The following is a 27,203-nucleotide window of genomic DNA, read 5'->3' as shown; positions in this document are numbered from 1 at the left end:
ATCAGTGTCTTCACATAGATGAATATCATTATTATTAACAATAACATAATAAAAGGTAAATTAAGCAAATGTATTATTTCAGAACAAACTGAAAACTGTGTGTATCAAACTGGTAGCCCTTCACATTAATCGGTACCCAAGAAGTAGTTTTCAGTTTCAAAAAGGTTGGTGACCCCTGCTCTACAGTATATCTTATAGTTTAACCCCCCTTTTGTGGAAAGCTGCTTCTGTGTTAACGTGTGTAACTTTTGCGACGATCCCTAAACTATGGTACTACTGTCTGATGCCGTTAGAGGCGGTTATTGGCGGAAGCGCGACTTTTGAAAATACGGAAGAAAAAAAAAAGAAAGTTTCAATTAACGATCATATCAGTTTCTGTGTATGAAGGACAAAAACTTAAATAGAAACAAACAAACAAATAAATAAATAGAGATTAAATAAATCAATTAACCAATCGAGAAACAAACAAATGCATAAATAAATGTAAATTTGAATAAATAAATCAATACATGAATGATTGCAGAAGTTAATTAATAAATACACACATACATTTTGGTCAATTTAAAATCAGTAATTTGATGCATTTTCTTTTTTACTTTATTTGCAGTATATTTCTATATTTTATACTTCATTTCATTTAATTTCATTCATTTTTAAGTCGTGTGTAGTCCTCCGTATCAATGAAGAAACCTTCTTCCTTTCAAATCTAGCTGATGCACCTTCACGTTTTACCAGAACGACCAACACTACTATTACGAATAGTAGTAATAATAATATTAATGAGATTTGTGTGAAAAAGCGTGTAAATATTTACATATTTATTGCCCAAAAATATACTGAACAGTATACATGGCAATGCATTTAACAAAGTATTCAACTGATACTGCTTCAACAGTAAATAGGTAGATATACAACACAATTTAAAAAGAAATACAATTAAACTCAAACAAACAAAAAAAAAAATCTTTGGATGAATCAAATATGAGATGTGTGAAAGAGGCAACAAGTGCAATCAGCCACAGGTTTCCATTTAGTCATCAAGTGTCAATTCTAAAATAGACTTTTGATCTATGGTCTAGACTATTTAGACTATAGGCTTCTGACACATACATAGTGATTTTTACCTGAGCAATTGTACCTCAGTCACCACAAATGAGTTCCAATTTCTATCCAAACGAGTGATTAAATTTCTTTCTTTAAACAAAATGGTTGCGTTATTACAAACGATAGCAAATCGTCTTGCAATCATCCAATCACTGCAACCCCGTTTTTTTTTATCTGAAAAAAGAGAGTGAAAAAATCTCAAATTCGATATCAACATCAGAGCATTTCCAACGCTCAAGTTTATGATTCCTACACGGATATCCTCTTCTGAAATTTTTCCATGTATGCAAGTTTCAGGCTGCTTTCTTGATCTTTGCAGGCAGGATGAGAGGTGGAGGTTCGATGTCCAGTTCTTTCCGGAGGTCCTCCAGGTTCTGCTCCCAACGGCGCTCGTAAAAAACGCTCAGCATGCACCGTGCGCGACTGCCGCTCCGCAAAGCCCACGGCCCGAGAGACGACACCAGCTTCTGCTTACGTCTGAAATGTAGATAAAGTGTTACGGTTTATACGCCACACACAGTATTCCAACAGCTAAATTTTCCAACCGTATGAGGTTCTTTCCCAAACTGTTACCACAAAGGCAATTGAATAGGATGCTGTGGGATGTGGTAGCATTACTTGATGTAGGTGACCCAAAGCTGTTTAAGCATGAAAATGCCCCTGTGCACAAAGATATTGTGCCATATCTCCATGAATATATGGTTTACATTATTTGGAGTGGAGTAGCCTGAGTGACCTTCTTTAGAGCTCGGACCTCAACCCTATTGATCACCTCTGGAATGAATTGAAAAGCTGATTGCACCTAGGCCTCCTCACCTCACCTACATCAATACCTGATTTGTAGCGTTGGATCTGAAAGGTAGTGGAACATCTTCCCAGAGAAATTGAGGTTATTGTAAAAGCAAATAGGAATTAAGATGTTTAAAGAGCACATACCGATATTACGGTTCACAAGTGTCCACAAATTTCTGTCCATATCGTGTATTTATATGTATGTGTATGTATAATGTTTAAACAATCTCAGCTTTTAGAATTCAGCTAAAAGTTTCAACTTTACAACACAAAGAACTTGGGAAATTCTTCTATAGGGAAACACGAAGAGATACAGGAAAGGTAGTGATGTCATCAACTGAAAGATATATTTCCTCTTAATTTTGTTCCTCTTACACATCAGCTTGTTTTATATTTTTATGAATGACATATTGTATGTTTTTAGTTTATAGGGACATATATTGCTATGAGATCATCTATTTTCACGGATGTTACAGTAGCTATAAACAGCTTTTCCTCTCACCAGATTTTCTTATGAAGTTATGGTAAAATAGTGAGGTCACTTGAGACCAGTGGTGGACAGTAACGAAGTATTGTTTGGGGAGACTTTTAGTTTAACTTCACTACATTTTAAAGTCAAATATCATACTTTTTACTCATGTAACTCACACATTTTGCAAAATCAGTCGTTCCTTTTTATTTATTAGTGGATAAAAAAATTCACTGGTCAAACACACAGCAAGCCACCAATCAGGGTATTTGCACAACTTTTGAATAATCAATATAATTCTATTAATATATTGGTGTTGCTAAGATTAACATTAGAATATTGTTTTCATAAATTGAGTTGATTAAGCTATCTTTTTGACAAAAGTTATAACAGGAACGTTATAGCCATAATAATTCATAGTACTTTGGATACTTAAGTTATGTTTGGACTTTTACTCAAGTGGAAGTTTAAATGGAGCACTTTTACTGGAGTCATATTTTACCCTACTGTATCTCTACTTTAGCTCAATTACATGGTTTTATAAACTATAAATACACTTCTTATAGAAAACACAATGAGAATAACAAGTCAGTTTACTTTGCTCAACAACACATTTCTGTTTCTCACTATTGTGAAAGTGATGTGAATCAATCAATATGAATGAATGTTGAACGAATCAACGCTTCCTCATCAAACAAAATGGAGAAATCGAAATCGTTGGTGTAAATAGTTTTAGTGAATGCAACTCAACATTATGCATGTTTATGTGTAAACAAGGGGGCTCAAGTAAGGTAAATAATCCCAGGGGAAGTCTGTTCTTTAAAAATGAATACCCTGGTTGTCATATAAAAACTACCTTTAGAAAGAAAAATTCCAGAGGAAGCACAGACTTGTCGGCTGGACGAGTTACAAAAAAAGCTAAATAATTTAATTTCCTGATTGAAATCAGTGCAACACTTCATCTCCTCCTCCTCGACTGTAAGTACAGGTCTTGAATTCTACACATAGTAACTGAAACTTTTATTCTAAATTAGAAAATTAGGAACCGAATGTCTTCCGAATGAAATTGTGTTGTTTAAAGAATCGTTTATTTAAAGGTTTTGTAATTGAGACATATTTGAACTATGGGCTTTTTGTGCTGGCTGACATAGAATAAATAGTATTCTTAGGCATGAGTAATATGTGAAGATGGTTTTAACCACACTGCAGTAAAAAAGAATAAAAGGCATAGTAAAAATATGGCAGTTATATTGCTGGTTATGAGCAGTTAAACGCACTATAACCTGTATGTGTAGGGACACTTTCTTACCTGTGAATAATATTAGGAAAAGAATTAAACCCCTGAAATGATGTATATCTTTTACACCATTTTATACCACAACTGCAATATTATATTAGTTAATGGTAAACAAAGCATTTTAAAACCGGATTAGTCAGAAGCTGTTTCTTATAGAACAGCAGGACTTGCACTGTAGTTCCGTCCGTCACGTGAACATCAGTTTATAGCAATGCGCCCGTTTTTATATGTTTCTATAGTAACGTCACATCTTATAAACAGGGATGTGATATGTGGGTGCTCCACTTATTTAAAGATACATTACAATGATGAAATGTGAATTTGTCAATGTACAGCCTGGAATTCCCGCCATCTACGCAACACATTTTTGATCTCAGAGTTTTGGGGACTTTTTGTTATTTGGGTGCCATGTGAGTCTTTGTGGTAGAAACTCGTCTTTAAGAAAGTAAGAAAGTTCTAGTCCCCAGGGGCCTCAGGATCAAAAAAACACTTGTACACGGAGCTCATATTTAAAAACACAAAAAAAAAAACACCTTGCTTTCCTTACAATTACCATCTTTGGTCAAGTTCACAGTTCTGAAATTACCATTGATTCAAATGGTGGTGCAGCCCAAACCTAAACAAAATCCCATTGCCATAAATTTCAATAACCTGGTTTTGACCTGTTATCGGACAGAGGCACTGAATATTGGTTATATTCTCAATTTACATTTTCTTGCTTTTTATGAACCATGCATCAATACTTTTTCATAACTCTTTAATGATGAATGAAGACACGGATTAGTTCAAATATTCCATATTCACCTTAGCGATAGCCGCAGTGGACCGAGAATCGCTCCCATAATGCACATGGGCAGACCTGTATGAGCGGCCTCAAACCATTTAACAGCTACTTCTCCTACAAGAGGGAATATACAAAATATATTTACTCATAATTCTATTAAACAAGGCTTTTCTGTCTACCCCCATGAACCTTATTAAAAAGTGTAATGCATTCAGAAGCACAGATAATCTACGTAGATTTTACTCACGTGCTTTATAAAATTACAATTCATCGATATTCCTAAAGACTTTTGAACTCACCGAGCATATTAGTAGGCATTCCCAGTATTGTATGTACTAAATCGTGCACTTCTCTGTAACGCTGCATGACATACGCTAGCTCTTCTTCGTCGACGAATTTAACGTCTGCCCGTGTGTCTGGAGTGACTTCCTGTAAAATGAGCAATAAATATATTCCAGGATCACACAATGCACCCAAAATACATTATAAATAATCGGAACTATAAAATTAGCTCATTTACATTGTCTTCCAGAAAGCGCAGATATTCCCTTCCTAAGGAGCCATCTGGAAGTTTGGACATCCAGGAAAGGTCCAGCGTGGATAGGCGAATCCTCGGACGCTCTCTGGGGACATTATAACCAATAATGCATTAAGAAATCAAGACCTAACACTAATTATAATGGTTATATGTGTGGATTGGAGATTTAGAGCTGTTGAACCTCATTCACCAAACTTGAATAGGACAAGGCAAATCGTATGAAAAAAGTATGTGCACTGATTTGTGTGTGGGTGTGTGGGAGAAATTGCAATCCTCAACGAAGCATGTTTACGCCGAATTGCGTTCGTTAATGCAAAAGCTATGCCAATGCAAAGAGCAAAATGCCCCTAACGTCCCTACATGAAAAAAAGAAACTGGGGCAGCCAATCCAGCAGCCTCACAGCACCATAAAAGGGCAAAATAATCTAGTTTCACACAAAAACGATATTATTGCTACTCGACAAAAGCACGTAGTAAACGAAACCATGTTATAAAACAGCTTTTTATGCTCCAAAAGAAAAAAATAAAAAAATAAAAAAATAGCGGTTAACTCCTAAGGGCATCGTATGCTGTTTCGGTAATATCAGTTTGACAATGCACCGCCCTGGCTTATGGCAAACATCTGTGCAGAAAAGTACACTAGTACACATTTTTCTTAAATTGAAGGATTTATCAATTTATTAGTAATTCAGAGCAAATTCTAAGACTGAAATGTCATCAATTGAGGTTTGCAAGTTTTATTCTGAATTTATGGGCTTTTCATGAATCCAAATCTTTTCATGCAAACGCCTTACAAACAATTTACACCAAAATCTGTCCGTATCCAGCCTGATAAATGAGGTCCACTGTGTGATCAGAAAGAACATAAAATAAAATGTGGGGCACTTGAAGTTTCCCTACGTGAGAACGGTGTAACCTTCAGGGTCGTTATTCATTCTGTGCCTTAGTTTTAACAATGCGAGATGCCCTGTAGTCTCTCCCAGAACTGCCACCATGTCTGTTTTAGAGAAAGGTTCAGTAAGATCTAAAGTCTTTGATGACAAAAAAAAAAACCCCAAAAAATAAATAAATTACTTTTTCATTAAAAAGTCTTTTTTTTTTCTAGTAATTCAATACAAAAAGTTTAACTCTTGTATTAATTAAATTCAATGCACACAGACTAAAGTAGTTTAAGTCTTTGTTTTTTTTTTTAATTGTGATGATTTCGGCTCACATTTAACAAAAACCCACCAGTTCACTCTCTCAAAAAAACATTTTTAGTAAATTGTTGGCCTTCTGGAAAGTATGTTCATTTACTGTATTAAACTCAATACTTGGTCGGGGCTCCTTTTGGTTTAATTACTGCCTCAATTCGTTGTGGCATGGAGGTGATCTGTCTACGGCACTGCTGAGGTGGTTTGGAAGCCCAAATTTCTTTGACACTGGTCTTCAGCTCATTTGCATTTTTTTGGTCTCTTGTTTCTTATTTTCCTCTTGACAATAACCACATAGATTTTCTATGGGGTTCAGGTCTGGTGGGTTTGCTGGCCAGTCAAGCACACCAACACCATGGTCATTCAACCAACTTTTGGTGCTTTTGGCAGTGTGGGCAGATGCCAAATCCTGCTGGAAAATTTAATCAGCATCTCCATAAATCTGGTCAGCAGAGGGAAGCATGAAGTGCTCTAAAACTTCCCGGTAGATGGCTGTGCTGACCTTGGACTTGATAAAACACAGTAGACCAACACCAGCAGATGACATTCAAACATTCCACAATTGTTCCTGTCCCAAAGAAGCCCCAGCCCGCCTGCCTCAGTAATGATGAAGTGCTTCGAAAGACTAGTCAGAGACTTCATCACTGCGACACTACCAGACACACTGGATCCTCTACAGTTTGCGCACCGCCAGAACGATCTACTGAGGACACCATCACAAATCTTCTACACACAACGATAAACAACCTGGACTACAGAAAAGGGAATTATGCAAAGATGCTGTTTGTGGACTACAATTCAGCGTTCAACACCATAATTCGCTCCACGCTTACTAAGTTGAAGGTCCTGGGACTCAGCCTACCGCTGTGTCAATGGATCTCCAAATTCCTGACAGACAGACCACAAGCCGTACGGATGAGCAAACACACCTCATCCACCCTCACAGTCAGCAATGGAGCTCCCCAACCTTCCACAACCTTTTCCTGAATGTCAGTAAGACTAAGAAGTTGATAGTAGACTTCAGCACGAAGCAGGTCATACCAACCGCTAAACATCAACGGGATCCCAGTGGAGAGCCGACAGTTTCCAGTACCTAGGTGTTCACATCACACAGGACCTGTCTTGGTCCTGTCACATCAACACCCTGGTGAAGAAGGCCTGGCAGCGTCTGTACCATCTAAAACGCTTATGGGACTTTAAACTTCTCTCTCAGGTGTTAAAGACTTTCTACACCTGCACCATTGAGTGCGTCCTGATGGGTAGCATCACTTCCTGGTTCGGGAACAGCACCATGCAGTACAGGCGAGCCCTCCAGAGGGTGGTGCGGTCAGCTGAACGTACCATCCCCACCGAGCTCCCTGACCTGCAGGAAATCTACAGCACGCGGTGCCAGAACAGGGCCAGGAAGATTGTGAAAAACCTCAGCCATGCAAACAATTAACTCTTTTCTTTGTTGCGTTCAGGGAAGCGCTTCCGCTCATTAAAAGCAAACACAGAGATCAGGAAACAAGGCTCAGGAAACCTTTACAAGTGTTCGGATTTAATGAGCTAATTAGAGTGTGACGCCACGAGTCTCCAATATTGAACTTTTTCACAATATTCTCATTTTCTGAGATACTAAATTTTGGGTTTTCATCAGCTGTAAGCCAAAATCATCAAAATTTAAAGAAAAAAACACTTGAAATATATCAGTCTGTGTGTGATGAATCTATATAATAAACAAGTTTAACTTTTTGTATTGAATTACTGTACTATACTGCCAAAAGTATTGGGTCAGCTGATCTTTCCTGCTATTGATTCTTTTTCAATCTGTTACCACAAAGCTGGAGGCACTCAATTTTACAGGACGTCTTTAGATGCGCTGTAATCAAATTTTGCATTCACTTGAACTTGGAAACCCAAACCTGTTCCAGCATGGCGATGCCCCTGTGCACAAAGTGAGATCCTTAAATACTTTGGAGAGGAAGATCTTGAGTAGCCTGCTATAGAGCACTGCTCAAAAATCACATACTGTACTTATGACCAGGTGACCAATAATTTTGGTAATATAGTGTAAATGTATGTAAAAGTATATGTATAGATACATCCTTCACTTAAATCAAACACTTTCTCAATCTTTCAGAATATTTGGCTGGAATTATTGCCAATTCCTCAGTTTCTTTAGTTTGGTTTAAAAAATTTGCTAGGGAAATCAGGGCAGGGCTTTTTGTGAACACCAGAATAACAATTTCACTTTGTCTCTTAATGTCTTTCTGGTATGACAGAGGTGTGAGTTGCATTAGTGTCATGCTGGAAGATCTATTCAAATCTAGTTTGAATGTTCTTGGCTTCAGTATTTTTAGATATTCCTCCTTCAGACTTTGAAGCACACCAATCCCTTTCCCAGCAAAGCACTTGCATAACATGATGGGGATGTATAATCACATTAAATTTTCTTGAGATAAGAGCTTTATATAAGAGCATCTTCTGTCTTTCATACAATCATGGTGGCTCATCAGAGAACATTGCTTAAAGGTTCAGATCTTTGACTTGCTGATTGTAATAATCTGCAAACCTTATTTCTGCTGTGTTCTTCTGTTTTGGGTTTTAGTTTTTTGATGTTGAAGCATTGAAGGAATCTCTGAACAGGGGATGTAAAAAATTTAAAAATAAAAAATCATCCATGGGGGTCCAATTGTGGTGCTTTCCTGAAGGCTGCAGTGTCTGTGATTTTAAATTTGCGTGCAATTGTTTGTTTGTCTGGCACTCTTTCAACAGGATGCATCACATTTTACGTTCAAGTTTCATGTTTCTCAAAACTTTACGGGATGCAATAGAGTCACTAGATTACATTACCATTTACAGTCAATAACATTTATTATAAAAAATGAATTTCTTACATAGGAACCCTCTAAGTTTAAACATATGGGGATGAATGCATAGTCATAAAAAAGTATTGATTTTTACAAACCAACCCATTGGTTTTAATTACTGGTCATCCCCCACTACTATTTTCTCAGAATTCCTTGGACTTAAAAGTCCCTAAGAGTGGCTTTTTTTCCCCCACTTTTTTTGTACATTCACATGCATGAGACCACTGGGATTTCCCATATGGTAATAACAGATAAACTAAAAAATTTAGATCATTTAATGTTCTCAGCCTCTGCCTCATATGACCAACAGTTACTAAAGACAAGAATGATTGTCATATTTGGTAAGGGTTTTAGGTGTTCTTTGGCAGTGTGAATTTTTTTTATTATTATTTATGATATCTTAACCAAAAAAAAAATCAATAATTTTCCAAGCGTTTAAGTGGAAAGTTTGAATTATTGTCTGTAATGATAATTATACAGAATGAGTTATGACATATAATAACTAACCATACCAGTCATCATTTTGCCACATTAGATTTATTAAAAATGATTAAAAGCTTATTCATATAATAAAAAGTGAAGGTAGCCCATATTTAGAGCCTCACCATGTCTGTAGGGATTTTGCAGAGCAGCAACTCCCGACCCCACAGCCAGCAGGGCTTTCTGAATGGGGTTCGTCTGGATATGATTTGGATATAATCGGCCATGGATCGCTGAATCCGTGAACGTGTGCTGCTTCCTTGTGAACACTGTGATCAAATTTCAGATGGTGTCAAAAACAAAAAACATTAGACTCAAAACTGGATTGGATACTTATCCCACTATGGTATATATTTTTTGACATAAGAAAACCTTAGGTGGTTCATTGGAATCAATTTAAGCTTGAGTTTGCACAGAACTTAAGTAATGAACATAATAAGCAACTACTAAAAATATACTTTATATGGAAAACATTAATGAGGTCTACAATCAGGTGATTACTTCAAGAATTTCAACCTCAAGATGCAAACAAATGACCACTGGCTGAAGAGCAAAAAGGCTTTACATTGCTGCTGGGAGGAAGTCAAGCCAGCTGCCTATACTTGTAAGCACTATTTTCATACTATTGTTGCTCATAATAGTATTGTTTGGCTTTATAAAGCTTTGAGTGGTGATTAATAGGCTGATTTCCTTTTCCTTTCTTGTTAAAGGAACATCTGCTTATTTTTCCTGGCTGCTTAGAACATAAAGTCTAAATTAGTAATGGGGAAAACCCTTCCCAGTTCAAGGATCTAAAAAACTGAAACCTAAACTATACCAGAATTATAAGAACCAGTGGAGAAGGGTGAGAAGGGCTCATGATGCAAAGCATACCATCATTTTTGTTATGTAAAGGGAATGTATGGCTGCCGAATTAAGTCACTGGTATTTACAGATGATGTGGCTTAATATAAGATGATGTGATTAATATAAGTATCTGTATTATTTGTGAAATGCATACAGCAATACTTATAGAGTAATTACAGGATATTGAGATTATGCATTGAGTAATGTCTCGAAAAATGCCATGAATCAAACCCCACATGCTGATTACAAAGATCTTTTTAACAAAGTCAGCTGAACTTCACATTCTTGTAAAAGAAAACCATAGACAGGAACCCCCTGTTAAATAACCCCAGCGCCCACTAATGTCCATTCAATGCAAATGATTTAATAAAGAGTTCAGAATTATTTCTAATATTTGTAAATACTTGATTTTCAATGACCTTCAAGTCTGTACAAATAGAAGAGGTATGTCAAATAAATTTCTCCTTCAAAAATTGAATCAAAAGATTAATGCAGTATATTTAAAACTACTTGGTCTAATTTTTTTTGGAAAGTTTGACCATTTCGTTTAATTATAATGTGTATAAAATGAAAAAAATAAAATAAAATAACCAAAAAACAAAACAAACTTTTGTTTTCAGTGTTACAATAGACTTATAGACTTAACACTACACAATAGACGTGTTATTCAAAGCGTGTATATCAGGCTGAAGCGAAAACAGAAAGTTGAGACGTTAAAACAAAATGATTTCGCTCATTTAAAAAAATAAAAAATAAGTTTTTATATACAACTTCGAGTAGAAATATTGCTTTAAAGCACAGAAGGGAGCAGGTTAGAAGGGCGCACATATATGACGTAGAACCCATTCTACTGTACACAAATATATATATATATATATATATATATATATATATATATATATATATATATAAACATATTTCGGATAAAACCTTTTTATTTATTTACTTATTGCTGGATGAAATTGCTGGAAGTAAATTAAGCCGTGAAAGCGTTTTTTGCTTTGTTCTCAATCGGTCTTACCTCTGCTTACCACCCATATATATAGAGGGGGAAGGTTTAAATTCACCCTCATCCTCACTCATATAAAGTGCGTGGCGCTGAAGTTTGCTTCTACAATTGGGTGAGTGCCTCTGTTCCGAAAGCTTTAAAGGCTTTCCTGTAATTTCTCTGCAGGGTTGTCGTCCTTTTCGAGCGGTTTTTCCCCTCTATAACATGGCTCTACACTACACACAGTCAGTCCTCGTCTGCGTGCCGCTCCAAGGTTATTAGCAAAACCTAGCATAGCTGCGTTAGCTTAGCTTGCTTGCTCGTTTTGTTTTGGTGTGAAATATTTGTTTAAATATTAAAACTATACAATTCTGACCGGTTTTATACCACAAATGTACTTTTTAAAACCATCTTAATCATCTAATAATAAGTTAGTGTCTTTAAACGTTTGGTTTTCTGTCTTTTTTTTTTTTTTTAACCCTATAATACTACTGGTTAGTTTGACTACTGTACACGTAGCACTGTTTGTTGCTTTTAATTATTGTGAACATTTTATTTTTTCAATGTACAATCTTTATAAGTATTTATTGCGTTTCTATCGTTTTTATGGAACAAACTGTTTCTTGAGATCATTCAAATGGATGTAAATGTGTGGTTGTGTAATGTTGACCATTGCAGCTGGGAATAACCTCTTGACCAATGCATGTATTTCTTTTTATTGCATTACACTTGATTTTTCATTGGATTTTGGAGTCTGCAAGACTGTATAATAGTAGTGTTTTATCTTTTATGAGGAGATCTATACACTGTTTTCTGCTTGTTGGGTAAACACATGGGAATCAATGGAACATCTTGTGCATTTTGTTTTCCTGATTTCCTAGTCTGGGCTGAAATACAGATTGTTCTGATGATGTTGCTGTTGTTCAAGGAAATGTTTTGAACATTTACATATTTCATAATAAACCCATTTTACCAAGAGCTTGTAGGTTGAATGAACTTTGCCTTTCTGTTGAACTGCTTAAACACATCTTACTAGTTACTTCAGGTTATGCTAGAAAGTTTGGTTTGTAGGAGAAGATTTAGATTATTGGAGCTCTAAACTAAACTGCATCGTCATAATCATCTTATTTTGCGTTATATGATGCACAATGCATCCTGTTCTAAAAAAAACAAATCGAAGACTTTATGGTGTATATAATAATCGGCTCTTTCCTATAATAAACTAATAATGTGCTTTATTGCTATGATTATAGCAGCAGTTTGCAAAAAGCCATATGTTTATTGTCATGTCATTATGTTCAAGGTTTCATTTATAAGATGATAATAGGATAAAATAGTGCAGCTGTTTGTGGTACAAGTTATAGATAGATAGATAGATAGATAGATAGATAGATAGATAGATAGATAGATAAAGTTAGCAGATAGTTGACTGCTTCGTTTGTTTCAAAGGTTTCTAAGCAACAGAGAAGTACATATGCATATTGCTCAAGTTAATGCTTTGTTTAAGTACCCAGATGCCTCCTTAATGTTCACACCTGAAGAACAAACTGACCTTTTACTCGTCAAATGTTGTGTAATGCTGAATCATCAGTTACTTAGATCAGGATCTAGGTCAGTTTGTTCACCCACAAACAAGGTGTGTGTGTGTGTGTGTGTGTGTGTGTGTGTGTGTGTGTGTGTGTGTGTGTGTGTGTGTGTGTGTGTGTCCGTTCCCTTTTGATAACAAATAGTGCTGCAATTGTGTGTTGGACTTCACATTGTGACCTTGCTAGGCAACTTTTGGTTTCGGTACTTTAAAAATGCGGGTGAACCTCAAAAATGGAACAATTGAGCTATAACATGTCCACCTGAAGCTTTGTGTTCACCAACAAATAAAAGGTCCTATTGAGCAAATGTACAACAAACATTCATTTGACAACACGACTAGCCCAAGCATATACATTTTAAAACACCACAGCAAAAATACCATGCCACGCCCTTCACGAATATGTGGTGGCGGAGTATTGACTGGCTTGCAAAGCATTGTGGGTGGTCCGGATTGTGGTGGGGAGCAGCAACAGAAAATTATACTCACACTAGCACATAGTAGTAATGGAACTACATAGATGCTTTGCAAAATGACTCAAATGTACACATCCCACTCTGTGTGAATTACTTATTCACCCAGCAATATTTCCATTTCAGTTTATGGATTTACATAGATGATGTGGTACAGCAATATTGCCTGAAGGTCACATGGTGATAAGTGGTTTATGACTAGCACAGTCCGCTTAATACGTTTTATTACGTACACACCGCATTAGATATTCATACAGAAACGCGTCTGTAACGTTTAGAGTCCACAAGGGACTGCTTTTCTTGTGCATTCAGAGACACTAGGGACGTTTGGGACCCTGAGTCTAAAGCAAATCATTCCATTTGGATAACTTGCATAATTTACAATGTAAATCAAATTTTTGCAAACAAGGTCCCAGCCTGTGCAATGTTAAAATATAACCAACATGCCCTGGGTGTTAAAGAATTGCCAATTACTTGTGTTTCTAAGGTTGCACGATCACGGTATTGCAGTTACAGAGGTCGGGCACTTTGGAGCTCTATTTACATTATCCAATATCATGGCACCTCAGATACTGGTACAGAGCTAATAATGTGTTAATTGATCTGTCATGTTGGAGAGTTTGTTCAATGTTTCGTGTCCTAGAGATATCAATTGAAAAGCACTTATAAATTTTTTGAAGGAAGCATTTTTTCAGCTGTGTTGCACAGCCATGTGATACAGCATGATCTGCAGTATGGATAGAATCAGTAGACTGGCTTTACATCACTTACCCACATCATGGCTGTTATTTGATAGATACCATATGATAGTGGAGAAATGGAATGTGTGGCTTGTGATGTGATGTAGATAAAATAAAGAAAAGACCAAAAAAAAAGTGTCCTTCATCGGAAAAGTTTCTATAGCATTTTCAGAAGCAGTCTCCAGTGTCAGCACTTGTTTTAACACTTTTTTTTTTTAAGAACATTTTATAGTTTTTATTAAATAAATGATACCCAAACTAAATAGTGAACATGTAAAACATTCAACATGTAATTATGTGTTTAAGTATCGGCACATATTGCTGTGGTGTATATAAAAGGAATGACTAAAATGCATAAGGACCCAGTAACGCCGTCACACCACCTCAATGCTATTTTCACAAAATTGTACACCTTGTGATTGTCCTTTTCTTACAAAGGACTTCTGCAACCATAACCTTGGCTTTTTCGTTTCCAAATTACTAAGAATGAAAGCGAGAGCAAATGTGTTTCCATGTTTCCTTTCAAACTTGAACCATTTCATATTAACTCGGGGGGGCTTTACCTGCTATTAGTTATTCAGTTTCGCAGATGGTTTGGCTACAACCCACTTCACCTGGCGCTTTTTCCTTTTTGTGGACGGGGGAAATCCCAGTGAAAATACAACCTTTACCAGAACTGTTTTGGTATAAGGCTTAGGGTTTGTAACAAATAGTTTGGCTTTTTAAATTATGAGTCATGTTTTATAAAAAATAAACAAAATGTGTTCCGTTTTAGGTCATCAATTGAACTCGACGACGCCCCGTCATTTCCCACGATCGCTAGAGTTTTTGCAATAGCGCCACCATTAAGTGGAAAAATCGGGAATCTTTAAAGGCACTTGACTTTTTCATTATTTGTTTTATTTCCTTTTTAAGGGAAACTCATGTATTTGTCAGTGTTGTTGCAGATGCGAATAAAAAAGGAATCCGCTTGTATCAATAAATCTGCTTCTGTTTTCTGTTTCTCAAAGATGATCAGCATCGAGGGTAAATGGAAGGGAATGGCACGTCCATCTTTGCCCTCTTCGATGGACTCTTCTTTACCAGGAATCTCTCGGCTGGTCCTGTCCGTGAGCATGGAACATAAATATCAGTGCCAGAAGTGCAAAGAAGTTCTGAGGAAGCCTTTTCAGGCACAATGTGGACATCGCTTCTGCGTGTACTGTTTTAAACAACTCACCAGGTACCCAAGGCACTCCGGGCCTTTTTTCTGAATTTATTTATTTATTGATTTTTCATCAACTTTTCTTTTACCCACTTGGAAAGAAAAGTTTCCCTGGCTTTTGGGTTGCAACTCAAGGCTGAATTTTAATTTAATCAACTGTTACCTTGGAAATGGAACGAAACTGTTTAGTTAACGAAACTGCACTCATAGGCAACTGCCAGTAAATGGGAAGTGTTTTAATTCCGTTTCTGTTCAAACTTCTGTTTTTCCTCACTGCATCACTTCACTTACTCTGCATATAAATAGAACAATTTTACTTTAGGTCTTTTCCCCCCTTTTCTATAAAGGATATCATCAGCATCAATGGTAAAATCGGACAGACTGCAGCGCAAACATAAAGGGGCGGAGTTAGAACGAACTTCAGGATATAATTCGAAATTCTCGCCCATGTTCTCGAAACTTTTTCCTAATACTTACGGGAATGACTCGCATATGAGGGTTTTCCTTGGAGAAACCCTCCTTTCTGTAACGCGGTTACACGTCCACCATTTAATGACCTCTGTAGACATTCTGTTAATTCCCTTAATTTAAGTTTATTCACTTGTCTGCAGTTCTAACAGTCTATGCGTAATGATGCAATATTATGCCAAAGTAAGGGTCCACATGGGCGGCACTACAAGAAAAAAAAACAGTGGGCTTGGAAAAAAACGATGCAAGAAAAACAGACAATGGCAGTAACTTTCACATTATCCCGTTTTAACTGTGTATTTTGTGCCATGTAAGACACACCTTGTTGTGATCAGACTCTCCTCCGTGGCAGACTTTGCAGAGCAGTTTATATACTTTACTTTTTTATCGCTCTCAGCTCTGGCCCGATCCCTTGCGAAGCATGCCACGACGAAGGAATATTTGAAGAAGAACATTCCATACTCGACTTCACTGTGGTAAGTGTGCTCTCTAAAGAATTCCTTTTTGTTTTTGTTGTGTTTTGGTTTTGAATGCTGCAAAGCTTTGTTTTAATATTCTGCTGTGAAAATTCACATCCTGTAATCCTGTAATTCTGTTTTCCTGTAAGATCAGGAAAACAGGAAATGCATTTACAATGCTTAAAGGGAATTGATAATCAGGCTTGATCAAGTACCAGGAAGCAACATTTAAATGTACATTTCCTCATGCAGGCTTTCCCGGACAATGCGGCACGAAGAGAAATCGATGGTTTGCCTGCGAAATGCCCGAACGACAGCTGTACCTGGTCTGGAACATTAAAGGATTACGAGGTAAATAGATGCAATAGTCTGAAGGATAAAGAAGTATAAATGGTTAAATAGCTGACTTGTCTTGAGTCATTGTAGTCTGTCGTGTCTGTGAACTGTAATCTAGTCTTTAGTAATAAATGTGGGGGAAGTGCGGAAAGCACCGAGTTTTTTGCTTGTTGGAAAGTACCTCTTTCCACACGCACGCACGCACACACACACACACACACACACACACACACACACACACACACACACCCTCATGGACATATTTAACTAGATCAGATTGCATTATGAATAGTTTCAATGGAGTTTTTGCGAGTAGAGCAAGATAAATGGGTCGAGATTAAAAACCAAAACCACCATGTTTTTTATTTTTTTTATTTTTTATTTTGACCAGACATGTATGCATTTCAAGTAATAACAAACCTGCTTCACGGAAATAACTGTCAGCCTGCAGAAGTGAATCATTATAGTTACACACCAAAGCAAACCCTGGAACATTGATGTGGCTCTCACACATTATTTAGCAAATGACTAACTGCATTGATTCACTGTTCACTATTGCAAGTGTCACACAATCCGCCTCCTGTTTTACAGCTTAACCAGATATTAAAAGATCTGAGCAAGACCTCCTTATTAAGTAGTCAACTGATAAGTATGAACTTTCCAGTGGCATTAAAGGTTAAAAAGAATAACTAAGTATTTTCGTACAGACGTGTTGACAAGTCAAATCTTGATAAGTGGACTAAGCTCTTTGTGCCAGCCCATTGTCTGGCTTCAGTCAAATATGAATAGGTCTAGTTTAACATTTTGAAAATTATTTTGTTTAGAAACGAGCGAGCAGAATTTGGCATGTCTGATACTGCAACAAAGTACTTGCAAAACAGCAGCCTTCATTTCACAAATACACACACATATATAACACATTAAAACAGGAAGTTACATCGTTTTTTTATGTTCTAGCTCCTTTTAGTGCAATTGTCTAGCTGAGTTCAAGAACTTTAAGTACTTTTATATGAATTGTTTGAATGATGATGCCAAACGCAGCAAATTTTCATTAGACCTCTCTAGTTAATGGTATAGTTCTTTTATTATCTTTAGCCTGTTTTGACAGACACTCCCAATGATTTGAAAAACAGATTAGGGCGTGCACTATGATGTACAAGTACTGCATTTGAACATTCATATCAAGGGCATCACTCAACACTTTTGCAGTTCTGAGGTTAAAAACAATGGCTGCATAAAAGGTACTCAGAATTTCTGATCAGATCAGCAACTGATTTCTATGCAATTTGGCTGCTCAAAGCAGTAAACAAATCAGCAACAAACCAAACTAGCTGTCGACCGATAGTGGCTTTTACCGCTCCCGATAGCTAGGTCGGATTGTGCTTGCCGATAACCGATTGTTTTTTTAAAATTGATCCTGGATAAATAATAAACAAGCAAACATAACACTCATGTACGATCATACTAAACTATATTACAAAAACAATACTGAATCATGAAAATGTATGAAATTAAATAAATATGAATAATGTTCATTATTTTAATAAATAGTGAGGAAAATCAAAGCCATGAATTTAAACTAGAACAAAAGGTAACCCTCCAGAACCTCCAAATAAATAAAAACAATTACATTAAACATGAATAAAATAAACAGCACACTGCATCAGTGATTTGGTTCGAGGCCACTTTCATACGCTGTAACGCAACCCGGAAAAACTATTGGTATGGATTTTTGCCCAAAGTTCCAGCATTCAATTATCGGTGTCGATGAATCGGTCGACCTCTAGACCAAACAACAGAAGTGGTCATAAGTATACAACACACATAAGTGTTAGTTAACCAGCAAGCAAAAGAGAATCAATGAAGTTTTGAGGAAAGTTCAAGCGCTATAAAAGTACTTTATTACTCAGCAGGTTGAAACAGCTCACTCATAATACCTAAAAAGTGCAGACAACTGCGAAACTGTATAGCTGACTCTGTATAGATGTATAAAAATAAATGCACTTAATCAGGTAATAACATGCTTACATGTTGCTTTTTTGGCGCAGAAGAGCTTGTTCTGGGCATTTTCCAGCACAATGATGTAAAATGGAGGGAAGTTAGGAGAGCAATATTTCATTAAGTGCTTGAATTCCAGAGGTCAAGAAGCTGTACATATGAGCAGCTGTTTGGGACTTTTTCTTTTCCTGTTTTTGGTTTTAGGAATGCACACAGTATGGAAATCATGTGCAAAAAATGCTGTGTTAGTCGTGACTCATGAGTGTTAATTTTACTATATTTTGGCCTGAAATTGCACTAAATATGTTCGTGATAATCATAATGTTGAATGCTTTGTCGAAAGTGATCAGTATGGTCTGCTACAAGCTTCGTCTTGAGAGAAAGTGCTGTGCCTGTACGTAATTTGATCAAAAGCCAATACTAAATGAATGCAAAATAAGACGTGTTCATGGCCATGTCTGCTTGATGTCTCTCTGTATACAGGGAATTAACTGGTTGGTAGGTAGATAAACATGTAGGAGGCAGTGTTTTAATTTTACATGTAGGTGGGGATTTTCAAGTTGCAGTGTGCTGTGAAAACAAATACTGTTTTTATTGCATCAATATATCAAGTTGTTGATTGGTGTTTTAGGGAGGTTTTTATGTTGCGGTCTCGCATGAACGCATCATAACAGGGCACATTGACATTCAGTCATCTTAGAAGGTTGGTGTTTTCGGCAAATTAGTTAATATATTCTTTATTTTGCTGGAAGGGACCTGTGTTAAAAAATTTTTTAAATCAACAACAAAAAAAACTGTGACTAAATTTTATTATTGTTTAAGTCCTGGAGGTCCAATTTTAAATGCATGTTTTATTCCAATCAAGCAAATACACACAATTCTTCCTGATTATATGGCCTTTAGGTGTGGCCTTTGATTGGTTGGAATGAAAACCTGCACCCATATTGGCCTTTTGTGGAAAAGATTGGACACCTGTAGTTTAAGTATAGTAAAATGCTTTCCTTTTGGGCTCCTGAGTGTTGGGTGGCATTTGTATGTGGAAGAGGGCAGATAACTCATGATGCAGCAAAGATGTTCTTGAATTTGCGTGTCTTGAATGAAGTCTGTTCTAACACGCTCTGGTTAGAGACCAACATGTGTTCTTTGGAAGTGAAAGTAGTAAATGTGGTTTTGCTAAGTTTTTTTTAGATGTATGTTAGGAATGACTCCTGAAATCAGTTTAATGTATTTGTCAGCTTTAATAAGAACACCTGCTTATTTATCCAGGTATTTAATTATGTGGCAGAAGCCCAGTGTATAAACCCATGTAGAGCATTGGGTATCTCTTAATAGTTTTTTTTTTCTGGCTGGTCCTCCTTAGGGGCAACACGAAGGCAGATGTGTGTTCGAGCGTGTGAAGTGTGATGCGTGTCAAGCCCTCATCCTGCTCAGCGAAAAAGACCGACACAATGAGAGAGAGTGCGAAGCCAGAACGCTTAACTGCAAATACTGCAAAGTCTCCTTCAGTTTCAGAGATATTAAGGTGAGCAGGACACGTTGATTCGAGTCCTTCTAAGTATTCCAAAAATTAACTGACAAACTTCTGACACCGGTGACTCCCTCGTTACAGAATTCTAGTGAAATGTTCTCACTCTTATCCAGAAAATGCAGTGCAATAAACCTTATCACGTTGTGTGTAAAGGAAGTTTAACAAAAATAATGATGCAATAGTTTTTCGGTTTATATGATATGTACGGGGCAGATTGAGTAATTTCTTAGAAAATTCGTTCTTTGAATATTTCATAATTTTTTTTTTTTTTCTGGTATTTGTTTCAGGCCCATGATGAGATTTGTCAAAAATTCCCAATGCAGTGTAAAGAATGTGGTAAAAAGAAGATCCCCAGAGAAAAGGTTAGTATTGCTTTCAACTATCAGTTTCTTTAAAAAAAATTTTTATTTCTAACCTTTAGAAACTGAACAGGTTCGCACCACATTGTGTGCTCCAGATAAGTGATGTATTATTTAGATTCAGACACTGGTATAAATAACTTTTTTATTTACACCCACACATTTCCCACACCTCTTTTTTGTTGCTGTATTGTGTATATTTATATTATTGATTTTTTTTTTTTTTAAAGACTGAACAATTTATTTATTTTTTTTGTATTTTGCAGTTTCAGGAGCACAGCAAATCGTGTGCGAAGTCCAAGTCGGCTTGCCAGTTCAGCGAGATTGGCTGCAGAGCAGTTGTAAGTATGACGTTCGTGTCAATCCCCCTTAAGGATAAACAGGAAGTCTGCTGCCAGAGATGTTCCCACACTGGTTTATTTGTTTTTCTAAATCTCATTCATGCAGATGAATTCCTGACTATCTTATTCAGAACATGTGAATGTTCTGAATGTAAATTATCTGGAAAGTCTTTCAGAAGTGTTATTAGTACAGTACTAGTCATAACTGTGACCATTGCAGTTACATTTAGAAGTGTTCCTCAATCCTCACCTCTCTGCTGAACCACAACAGACAAAAAGTCCCCACCTAATCTTTTGTAAACATAAGTCAGATTAAAGATATTATGACTGAGACAAATGTTTTGTATATTTAACTTCCAAAACATCATTTCAGTTAAATGTGGTTATTAGGGGGAAATTAGATGTCACCAGGCCTCCTACTTTTTCCCATGTGAACCACCAACTTTTATAATTTATTTAATGAACAAGAACAGGTAGTCCCCAAGATGCATTACGCCACATGAAAATATTTGTACAATATTGTCGTCATTGTAAGATGGAGAACGAGGAGAAAGTTCTTATACAAAATAAAATGCACTGCATGATGAGGAGGAGGATGATGATGATACGTGTTAACTTAGAATAATAAGATAATACATAAGGACTCTATAAATGCAGCTTGAGTTCAAGACCTAAAATCAGTAATGAAGCAATCACACCGATTACCCACGCTTAATCTGGCACTGTTTAATGCCGCAGGTGGACAACGGAAAGCAGCAGGAGCATGAACAGAACAGCGTGATGGAGCATTTGCGTCTCATGCTGCCCGTTCTATCGGCCGTGCGCATGCGCTCTGACGCAGCCGGAGAGTGGCAGGAGGACTCTGGGCTCGGCCTGTACCGCGGCCCCGAAGACGCCGCCCTCGCGGGCGCCCAGGTCACCGCAGGAGGCCCCAGCATGCAGCAGAAGATGGCCGCGCTCGAGAACATTGTGTGCGTGCTGAATAGAGAGGTGGAGCGAACGGCACTGACGCTCGAAGCTCTCAGCCGCCAACACCGTCTTGACCAGGACAAGATCGAAAACTTATCCAACAAGGTACTGACTTACCACTAGGGGTACAAACAAAGGGCCGTACAAAAATCGGACAAATCTAAGACAGCTTCTGCTCAGCCGGCTCGTAAAGTTTTCAACTTTTCTTTTCGTGCAGCTGAGATGAATTTTCCAGCACGTTCCTCGTGTGTTTTGGCCGCTGCCGACTGGCATTTCTATAGGTAACGACTCGAAACGACATTTGATCAAAATTAGGAATGGTTGAAATGCTTAAATAGAAACAATGGGCAAGTATTAAAAAAATCGAAACACCAGCAGGTCTTTTTTTTTTTTTTTTTTTTTTTCAGCGCCAATCAACAGATCCGGTGAACTTTAGGTCTAAAGATTCTTTCTTCCGTTGAAGTTTAGTTTGAGTGCCTTTCATTAAAAAAGCCAGATTGTGGATTACAGGTCGACCGATATGGGTTTTTCTCTGCTGATGCCGATATATTTAGAAATCAGGGCAGTCGATGGCAGATATATGATGCTGATATTTTTGACCCATTTCAAATTTTTCCCCCTTCATCTAATAAAATCTAGTTAAGTAGTAAGAAGTGATGCATAAAATTGCTTAAATTAAACATTTATTGAAGAACACAAGCCTCTCTATGGTGCACTCGTTACCAGGTTTTGGGTCCCGTGTCTACACCTGTACAGCCGGTTGAAGGCTCAGTAACGATACACTTCCAAAAAGTTACTCGCATTCTCTCTCCAAAAAGGTTTTTGAGTGTCCGTCAGCTTTAGTTTTTTCAGTATGTTTTCCACTCGGTCAATCGGTCGACCTCTAATGTTGATATAAGGCGCTTGATTGGCAGAAGAGCCAGCGCTGTCTCTGCCAAACATTCCTTCACCCCTTTTTTTTTTCATCCTTAACAGGTGTTTCTATTTTTTTTTTGGTTGCTGTAATGGATGTTCTCTCCAAAGGAATCTACAGTATCTACACTGTACAAAACAATTAATATAATTGGATACATTATAAAGAGATACTGGGCAAATTATGGGCATTTACCCCCTTAGAGTTCTTCTGTTTGCATCCTTTTAGATGGGGTTCCATGCAGAACCCCTTAATGGTTTCTGGGCAGGAGTTTTTGGCTGATCTTGCTGTTTGTGTGTGTGTGTGTGTGTGTGTTGATGTGCAGGTGCGTCAGCTGGAGCGGACATTGACCATGCGGGATCTACAGCTTTCCGAATCGGAGCAGAACTTGCGCGAGCTGCAGTTCTGCACGTACGACGGCGTGTTCATTTGGAAAATCTCGGATTTCTCCCGTCGCCGACAAGATGCGCTGGCCGGCCGAGCGCCCGCCATGTTTTCACCTGGTACATGCCTCATTTATCGTATTCAATCACGAGCCAATCATGAAAAACGAAAGAAGTTCGACTCCCACCGATTGCATCCTTTTCAGGTTTTTAATTGAGCGGTTACTTTCACTTCTGTTTTAACTGCAAAGGATATTGCCTTCATCCTCGAGGGCACTTTCTCTTTCAATACATGTCAGCATCTGCTTAGCAATAGACCACGCGGAGTCTTGGTGTGAAGTAGATTTGGCTGATTCACATTGTTGGTTTGCAAACCGCTTTAAAATGATGTGCTCGAACATACCAAAAATGAACTCTGAGTAATAAACAGTGTACGATTACGCCTAATTTCTCCGAACAGGAAAAACTGAACACGGATAAAATATGTAGAATTTGTTTTACATTTCGTTTTTACATTGTAGCTCAATGATTAGTGTGAATTTTAGAACTTTAAAAATGGAATAGCACATCACTGTGTGTGTGTGTGAGATAGATATATTATATAGATAATCTCAATTACTGAATGAATCTTCCTGTATGTTCCAGCATTTTACTCCAGTAAATACGGCTATAAGATGTGTTTGAGGCTCTACCTGAACGGCGACGGTTCCGGCAGAGGCAGCCACCTCTCCCTGTTCTTTGTGGTGATGAGAGGCAAATACGACGCTCTCCTCAAGTGGCCCTTCAGCCAGAAGGTGAGCGCATGTCCTCTACCTGCTTTTGAGGGGAAAAAAAAAAAAAGAATTCTTTACTCCTTTCACATTCACTTTCACATTCATTTTTCTCGTCACGGTCCTTCACACAGAACAGATACCAACCCCATTCTCACTCAATTATCATCAATTATAATTTCAGTATATTTAATTAACAATTAAGTCTATTAACCCGAATCATTAAAGGCTGAAATCTGTGATGATCCTCATTGTCATTATGGAATTAATCAGGGCCGTCTTTTTATTTATTTATTTTTAATTGCTCTGCGGCACGAACTTGCGTAGACTTGACCCTGAGGAAAATACATTTCTGTAACAGCACCAGCAACCCATTCACATCGACTTGTACGATGGAAACTGCGGAAAATCTTACAAATGTTTTTAAAAACCTCTGATGTTCTGTGGGAAGACTTTGTGTTGACACCTTCAATCAATGCTTCATAAACGTTGCAAACCGTTAACAGGGAAAAAAAAGGAAGTTGTTGGTCAGTTTATAGCTGCTATAATATAAGGGAAAAGCCACAATAACTTGTGTGACTGTTTCCATGACGGTCACTTTGAAACTCCTCGTGACGTGCATCCCATGATCCAGTTTCCATCACATTTATTTACAATCATGTTTTCCTTTTGCTGGCAAACAACCTCCACTTTATATAAAAAATGTGGAATTCTTTCATTGCACCTGTTTATACCATTACCCAGTGAGATTTTCAGACTTTGCCAACTATAAATTGTCTGGTGAAGGTGGAGGAGTTTAAATCCCTGGGGTCGACTGGCCACATGGAGAGTGTATTTGAGATGTGAATAAACAAGTGCAGGAGGATAGAGGAGTGTGGCAGGAGCGATTTGGGATAGAAGGTGGTCTGTAAGAGTGAAAGGGAAAGTTTCTAAGACAGTGGTGAGACCTGCTAATGTTTAGAGCCGAAGGTCATGAGTTTACATCCCGGCCACATCGCAAGCTTACACTCCTGGGCCCCCTGAGCAAGGCCCTTAATCCCATAGCTGCTCAGCTGAAGGAGATAAATGTAAGTCGCTCTGGATCAGGGCCTCTGCTAAGTGTAAATGTAAGGAACGGGTTCGAGACAGTGACATCGACAAAAAAACAGGAGTGGCAGAGGGAAGATGCTGAGATTTTTCATTAGGAGTGATGAAGCTGGACAGGATTAAAAACGAGTTTATTAGAGCTGCGATTGAAATGGTTTGGAGAGGGACAGGGGGTATAGCGCTAGAAAAATGCTGAGGCTGCCATCCAGGAAAGAACACAGGAAGCCCAAGGAGAAGGTTTATGGATTGTTGTGAGGGAAGACATGCAGGTGGTCATTTTGAAAGAGGCAGATGTAGAGGACAGAGTGATATCGAGACCGATGATCCGCTGTGGCGACCCCTAGCAAGAGCAGCCGAAAGAAGAAAACGACCAACTTTATCTTCCTTTCTATCTCAGGTAACTTTGATGCTGTTGGACCAGAATAACCGCGAGCACATCATCGACGCTTTCAGACCAGACGTCAGCTCTACGTCTTTCCAGAGACCCATCAGCGAGATGAACATCGCCAGCGGCTGCCCACTCTTCTGTCCTCTGGCAAAGCTGGCAGGAAAAAGCTCCTACGTCCGAGATGATACCATTTTCATTAAAGCGATTGTAGACCTTACTGGGCTTTAAAGTTTGTGAGGGCGAGGGGGGAATATATTATATATACATTATATATATTATATTATAGTTTAGAACTTTTAAATACATTTTGTTCAGCAGAACTCCAATATACAGCCTCTTTTATGATATACAGTGTTTATTTAAGGGATAAGTCACGGCTCGGTGGGCGGGACACGATTCTAACGCACCGTGCACAGGATTGATTTTAAACCACGGTCACTTGTCAGCAAATAAAGATTAGTGTGTATATAAGGGAGGGAAAAGAGCAAAATTTTGGAATAAGCACATGATCGCTGGGTCTGCTAATGAAGCTAATGGCACCAGCGCTGCTGTTTTGTTCTGCTACTAACCCTAGATCTCCGCTCTTTCAGCGAAGGCATATTGACAATACGATTTATATCCTAGACAGAAATCATCCCTTTAGCGAGGTAATTAAGAGACTACTGTACTTACACTGGTTACTGTTGGTTATAAGGCATTAAAATAATATAGAATGGATATCACAGTGAATAAACTGTACTGCTATTGTCTGTATAAAGCTCAGGCTTTTTCATGTTTTATATTTTTTTAGCTTATTTATATCATAAAAGCTTCACCGAGTGCATCATTTGCATAAAACCCAAAAAGAGGCTGATATTTGGAGTTCCAAACTAAAATATTGTAACAGCAGCCTGTGTAAGACTGGTCTGACAATCATTCATATTTATAAATAATATTAAGAATAAAATCATAATAATTGAAATATATATAATATAAGTATGTATTATAGTAATATCTGAACTAGTGCAGTGCAACAAAATGCACTGTAAAAAAACCCCCAAAAAAACGGATATACACAAAAATAAATAAACGAAGCATAACTACCGGGTGCCTGTTTTTCCAGGTACGCTGGTTTTAGGGAAAGAAATGTGAAGGGAAAAAAAACTAGAAAGCGAAAAATCCAAAGTATAGAAAGAAAATAAAATGTCTTGCTTCATTTCCTTACCTAAATACTATACTAATACTAAACATATATATATATATATATATATATATAAAAAAATGAAAAGACCATTAAATGGCTCTTTTCTCACCTTGTACTTTTGCCATCTTCAAAAGTGCGTTTTGTTTAATACAGGCTTGGGAATTGCATGTGTGCATATATTCATTGTTAATGCATGTATGCAATATGTCCCAAACCCGTAGAAAAAGAACCTGCATATTTTGGAATTCTTTAACTTTTACCTTTTTATTTTTTACCATTTCCTTTTACCGTTACCATGTTGTTTTTTTTGTTTTTTTATAAATAAAGAGTCTGTAAGGTTCTGGTAATGTAGCATATAAACCCTTACTATGCATCCACCTATCAATGCATAACACCCATATATGATTCAAATACAAATGCATGTGTTTAATGAGCTTTGTTGTCATGATTTATGCATTTTGTAATTTCTTGTAGTTTGCTTAATATTTAGTAGATATAAGTTTTAGTTTTATATAAGCTAAAATTAATGCAAAAATGCTTTAGGGAAAAACTTGTATGTATGATATTATGATTGTGGAAGTACAGGCCGAAATGTGTCTTAAATATTAGAGGAGTTTTGCATGTGCTGTGTTTAGGACGTAGGTAAAGTTGAATGAGGCTTTGCATGTTATGAAATGT

The 27,203-nt window shown here is 37.4% G+C and overlaps 2 protein-coding genes across 5 annotated transcripts; one reads left to right on the top strand and one right to left on the bottom strand.

Annotated features, from left to right (window-relative positions):
- Positions 1 to 791: 791 nt before the first annotated feature.
- Positions 792 to 11,517, bottom strand: coq4 (coenzyme Q4 homolog). 2 transcript variants are annotated; one of them, XM_083531637.1, is made up of 7 exons: positions 11,377 to 11,517; positions 9,635 to 9,778; positions 5,885 to 5,981; positions 4,967 to 5,069; positions 4,746 to 4,875; positions 4,467 to 4,560; positions 792 to 1,581 (listed from the first exon to the last, which is right to left on the bottom strand). In XM_083531637.1, the coding sequence occupies exons 1-7, from the start codon at positions 11,426 to 11,428 to the stop codon at positions 1,398 to 1,400; spliced, it is 804 nt and encodes a 267-aa protein (XP_083387763.1). In that variant the 5' UTR covers positions 11,429 to 11,517; the 3' UTR covers positions 792 to 1,397. The 2 variants fall into 2 exon arrangements, with proteins under 2 accessions (XP_083387763.1, XP_083387764.1); XM_083531638.1 differs by lacking the exon at positions 11,377 to 11,517 and adding an exon at positions 11,302 to 11,370.
- traf2b (Tnf receptor-associated factor 2b) lies at positions 11,404 to 26,581 on the top strand. Of its 3 annotated transcripts, none has more exons than XM_083531624.1 (11): positions 11,404 to 11,476; positions 15,152 to 15,363; positions 16,211 to 16,289; positions 16,524 to 16,622; positions 19,966 to 20,127; positions 20,421 to 20,495; positions 20,759 to 20,833; positions 21,572 to 21,907; positions 23,041 to 23,218; positions 23,744 to 23,892; positions 25,352 to 26,581. In XM_083531624.1, exons 2-11 carry the CDS (start codon positions 15,152 to 15,154, stop codon positions 25,568 to 25,570), a joined length of 1,584 nt encoding a protein of 527 aa, XP_083387750.1. In that variant the 5' UTR covers positions 11,404 to 11,476; the 3' UTR covers positions 25,571 to 26,581. The 3 variants fall into 3 exon arrangements, with proteins under 3 accessions (XP_083387750.1, XP_083387749.1, XP_083387748.1); XM_083531623.1 differs by lacking the exon at positions 11,404 to 11,476 and adding an exon at positions 11,481 to 11,617 and having other exon boundaries at positions 25,352 to 25,761; XM_083531622.1 differs by lacking the exon at positions 11,404 to 11,476 and adding an exon at positions 14,430 to 15,015 and having other exon boundaries at positions 25,352 to 25,761.
- Positions 26,582 to 27,203: the final 622 nt, after the last annotated feature.

The sequence above is a fragment of the Silurus aristotelis genome (assembly GCF_946808225.1).
Source record: "Silurus aristotelis genome assembly, chromosome: 26".
Taxonomy (NCBI): domain Eukaryota; kingdom Metazoa; phylum Chordata; class Actinopteri; order Siluriformes; family Siluridae; genus Silurus; species Silurus aristotelis.
Note: the sequence above shows the minus strand (reverse complement) of the source record. Positions and strands in the feature narration are given on the sequence as shown.

Excerpts from the sequence above, each read along its gene's own strand:
- coq4 (XM_083531637.1), bottom strand. The coding sequence starts at position 11,428 with ATGAGGGTGAATTTAAACCTTCCCCCTCTATATATATGGGTGGTAAGC. Across the intron at positions 4,876-4,966 it reads TGCGCTTTCTGGAAGACAAT|GAAGTCACTCCAGACACACG; the intron begins GTAAATGAGCTA and ends CTCATTTTACAG. Across the intron at positions 1,582-4,466 it reads CCACTGCGGCTATCGCTAAG|ACGTAAGCAGAAGCTGGTGT; the intron begins GTGAATATGGAA and ends TCTACATTTCAG.
- traf2b (XM_083531624.1), top strand. The coding sequence starts at position 15,152 with ATGATCAGCATCGAGGGTAAATGGAAGGGAATGGCACGTCCATCTTTG. Across the intron at positions 15,364-16,210 it reads TGTTTTAAACAACTCACCAG|CTCTGGCCCGATCCCTTGCG; the intron begins GTACCCAAGGCA and ends TATCGCTCTCAG. Across the intron at positions 23,219-23,743 it reads GCCCGCCATGTTTTCACCTG|CATTTTACTCCAGTAAATAC; the intron begins GTACATGCCTCA and ends TGTATGTTCCAG.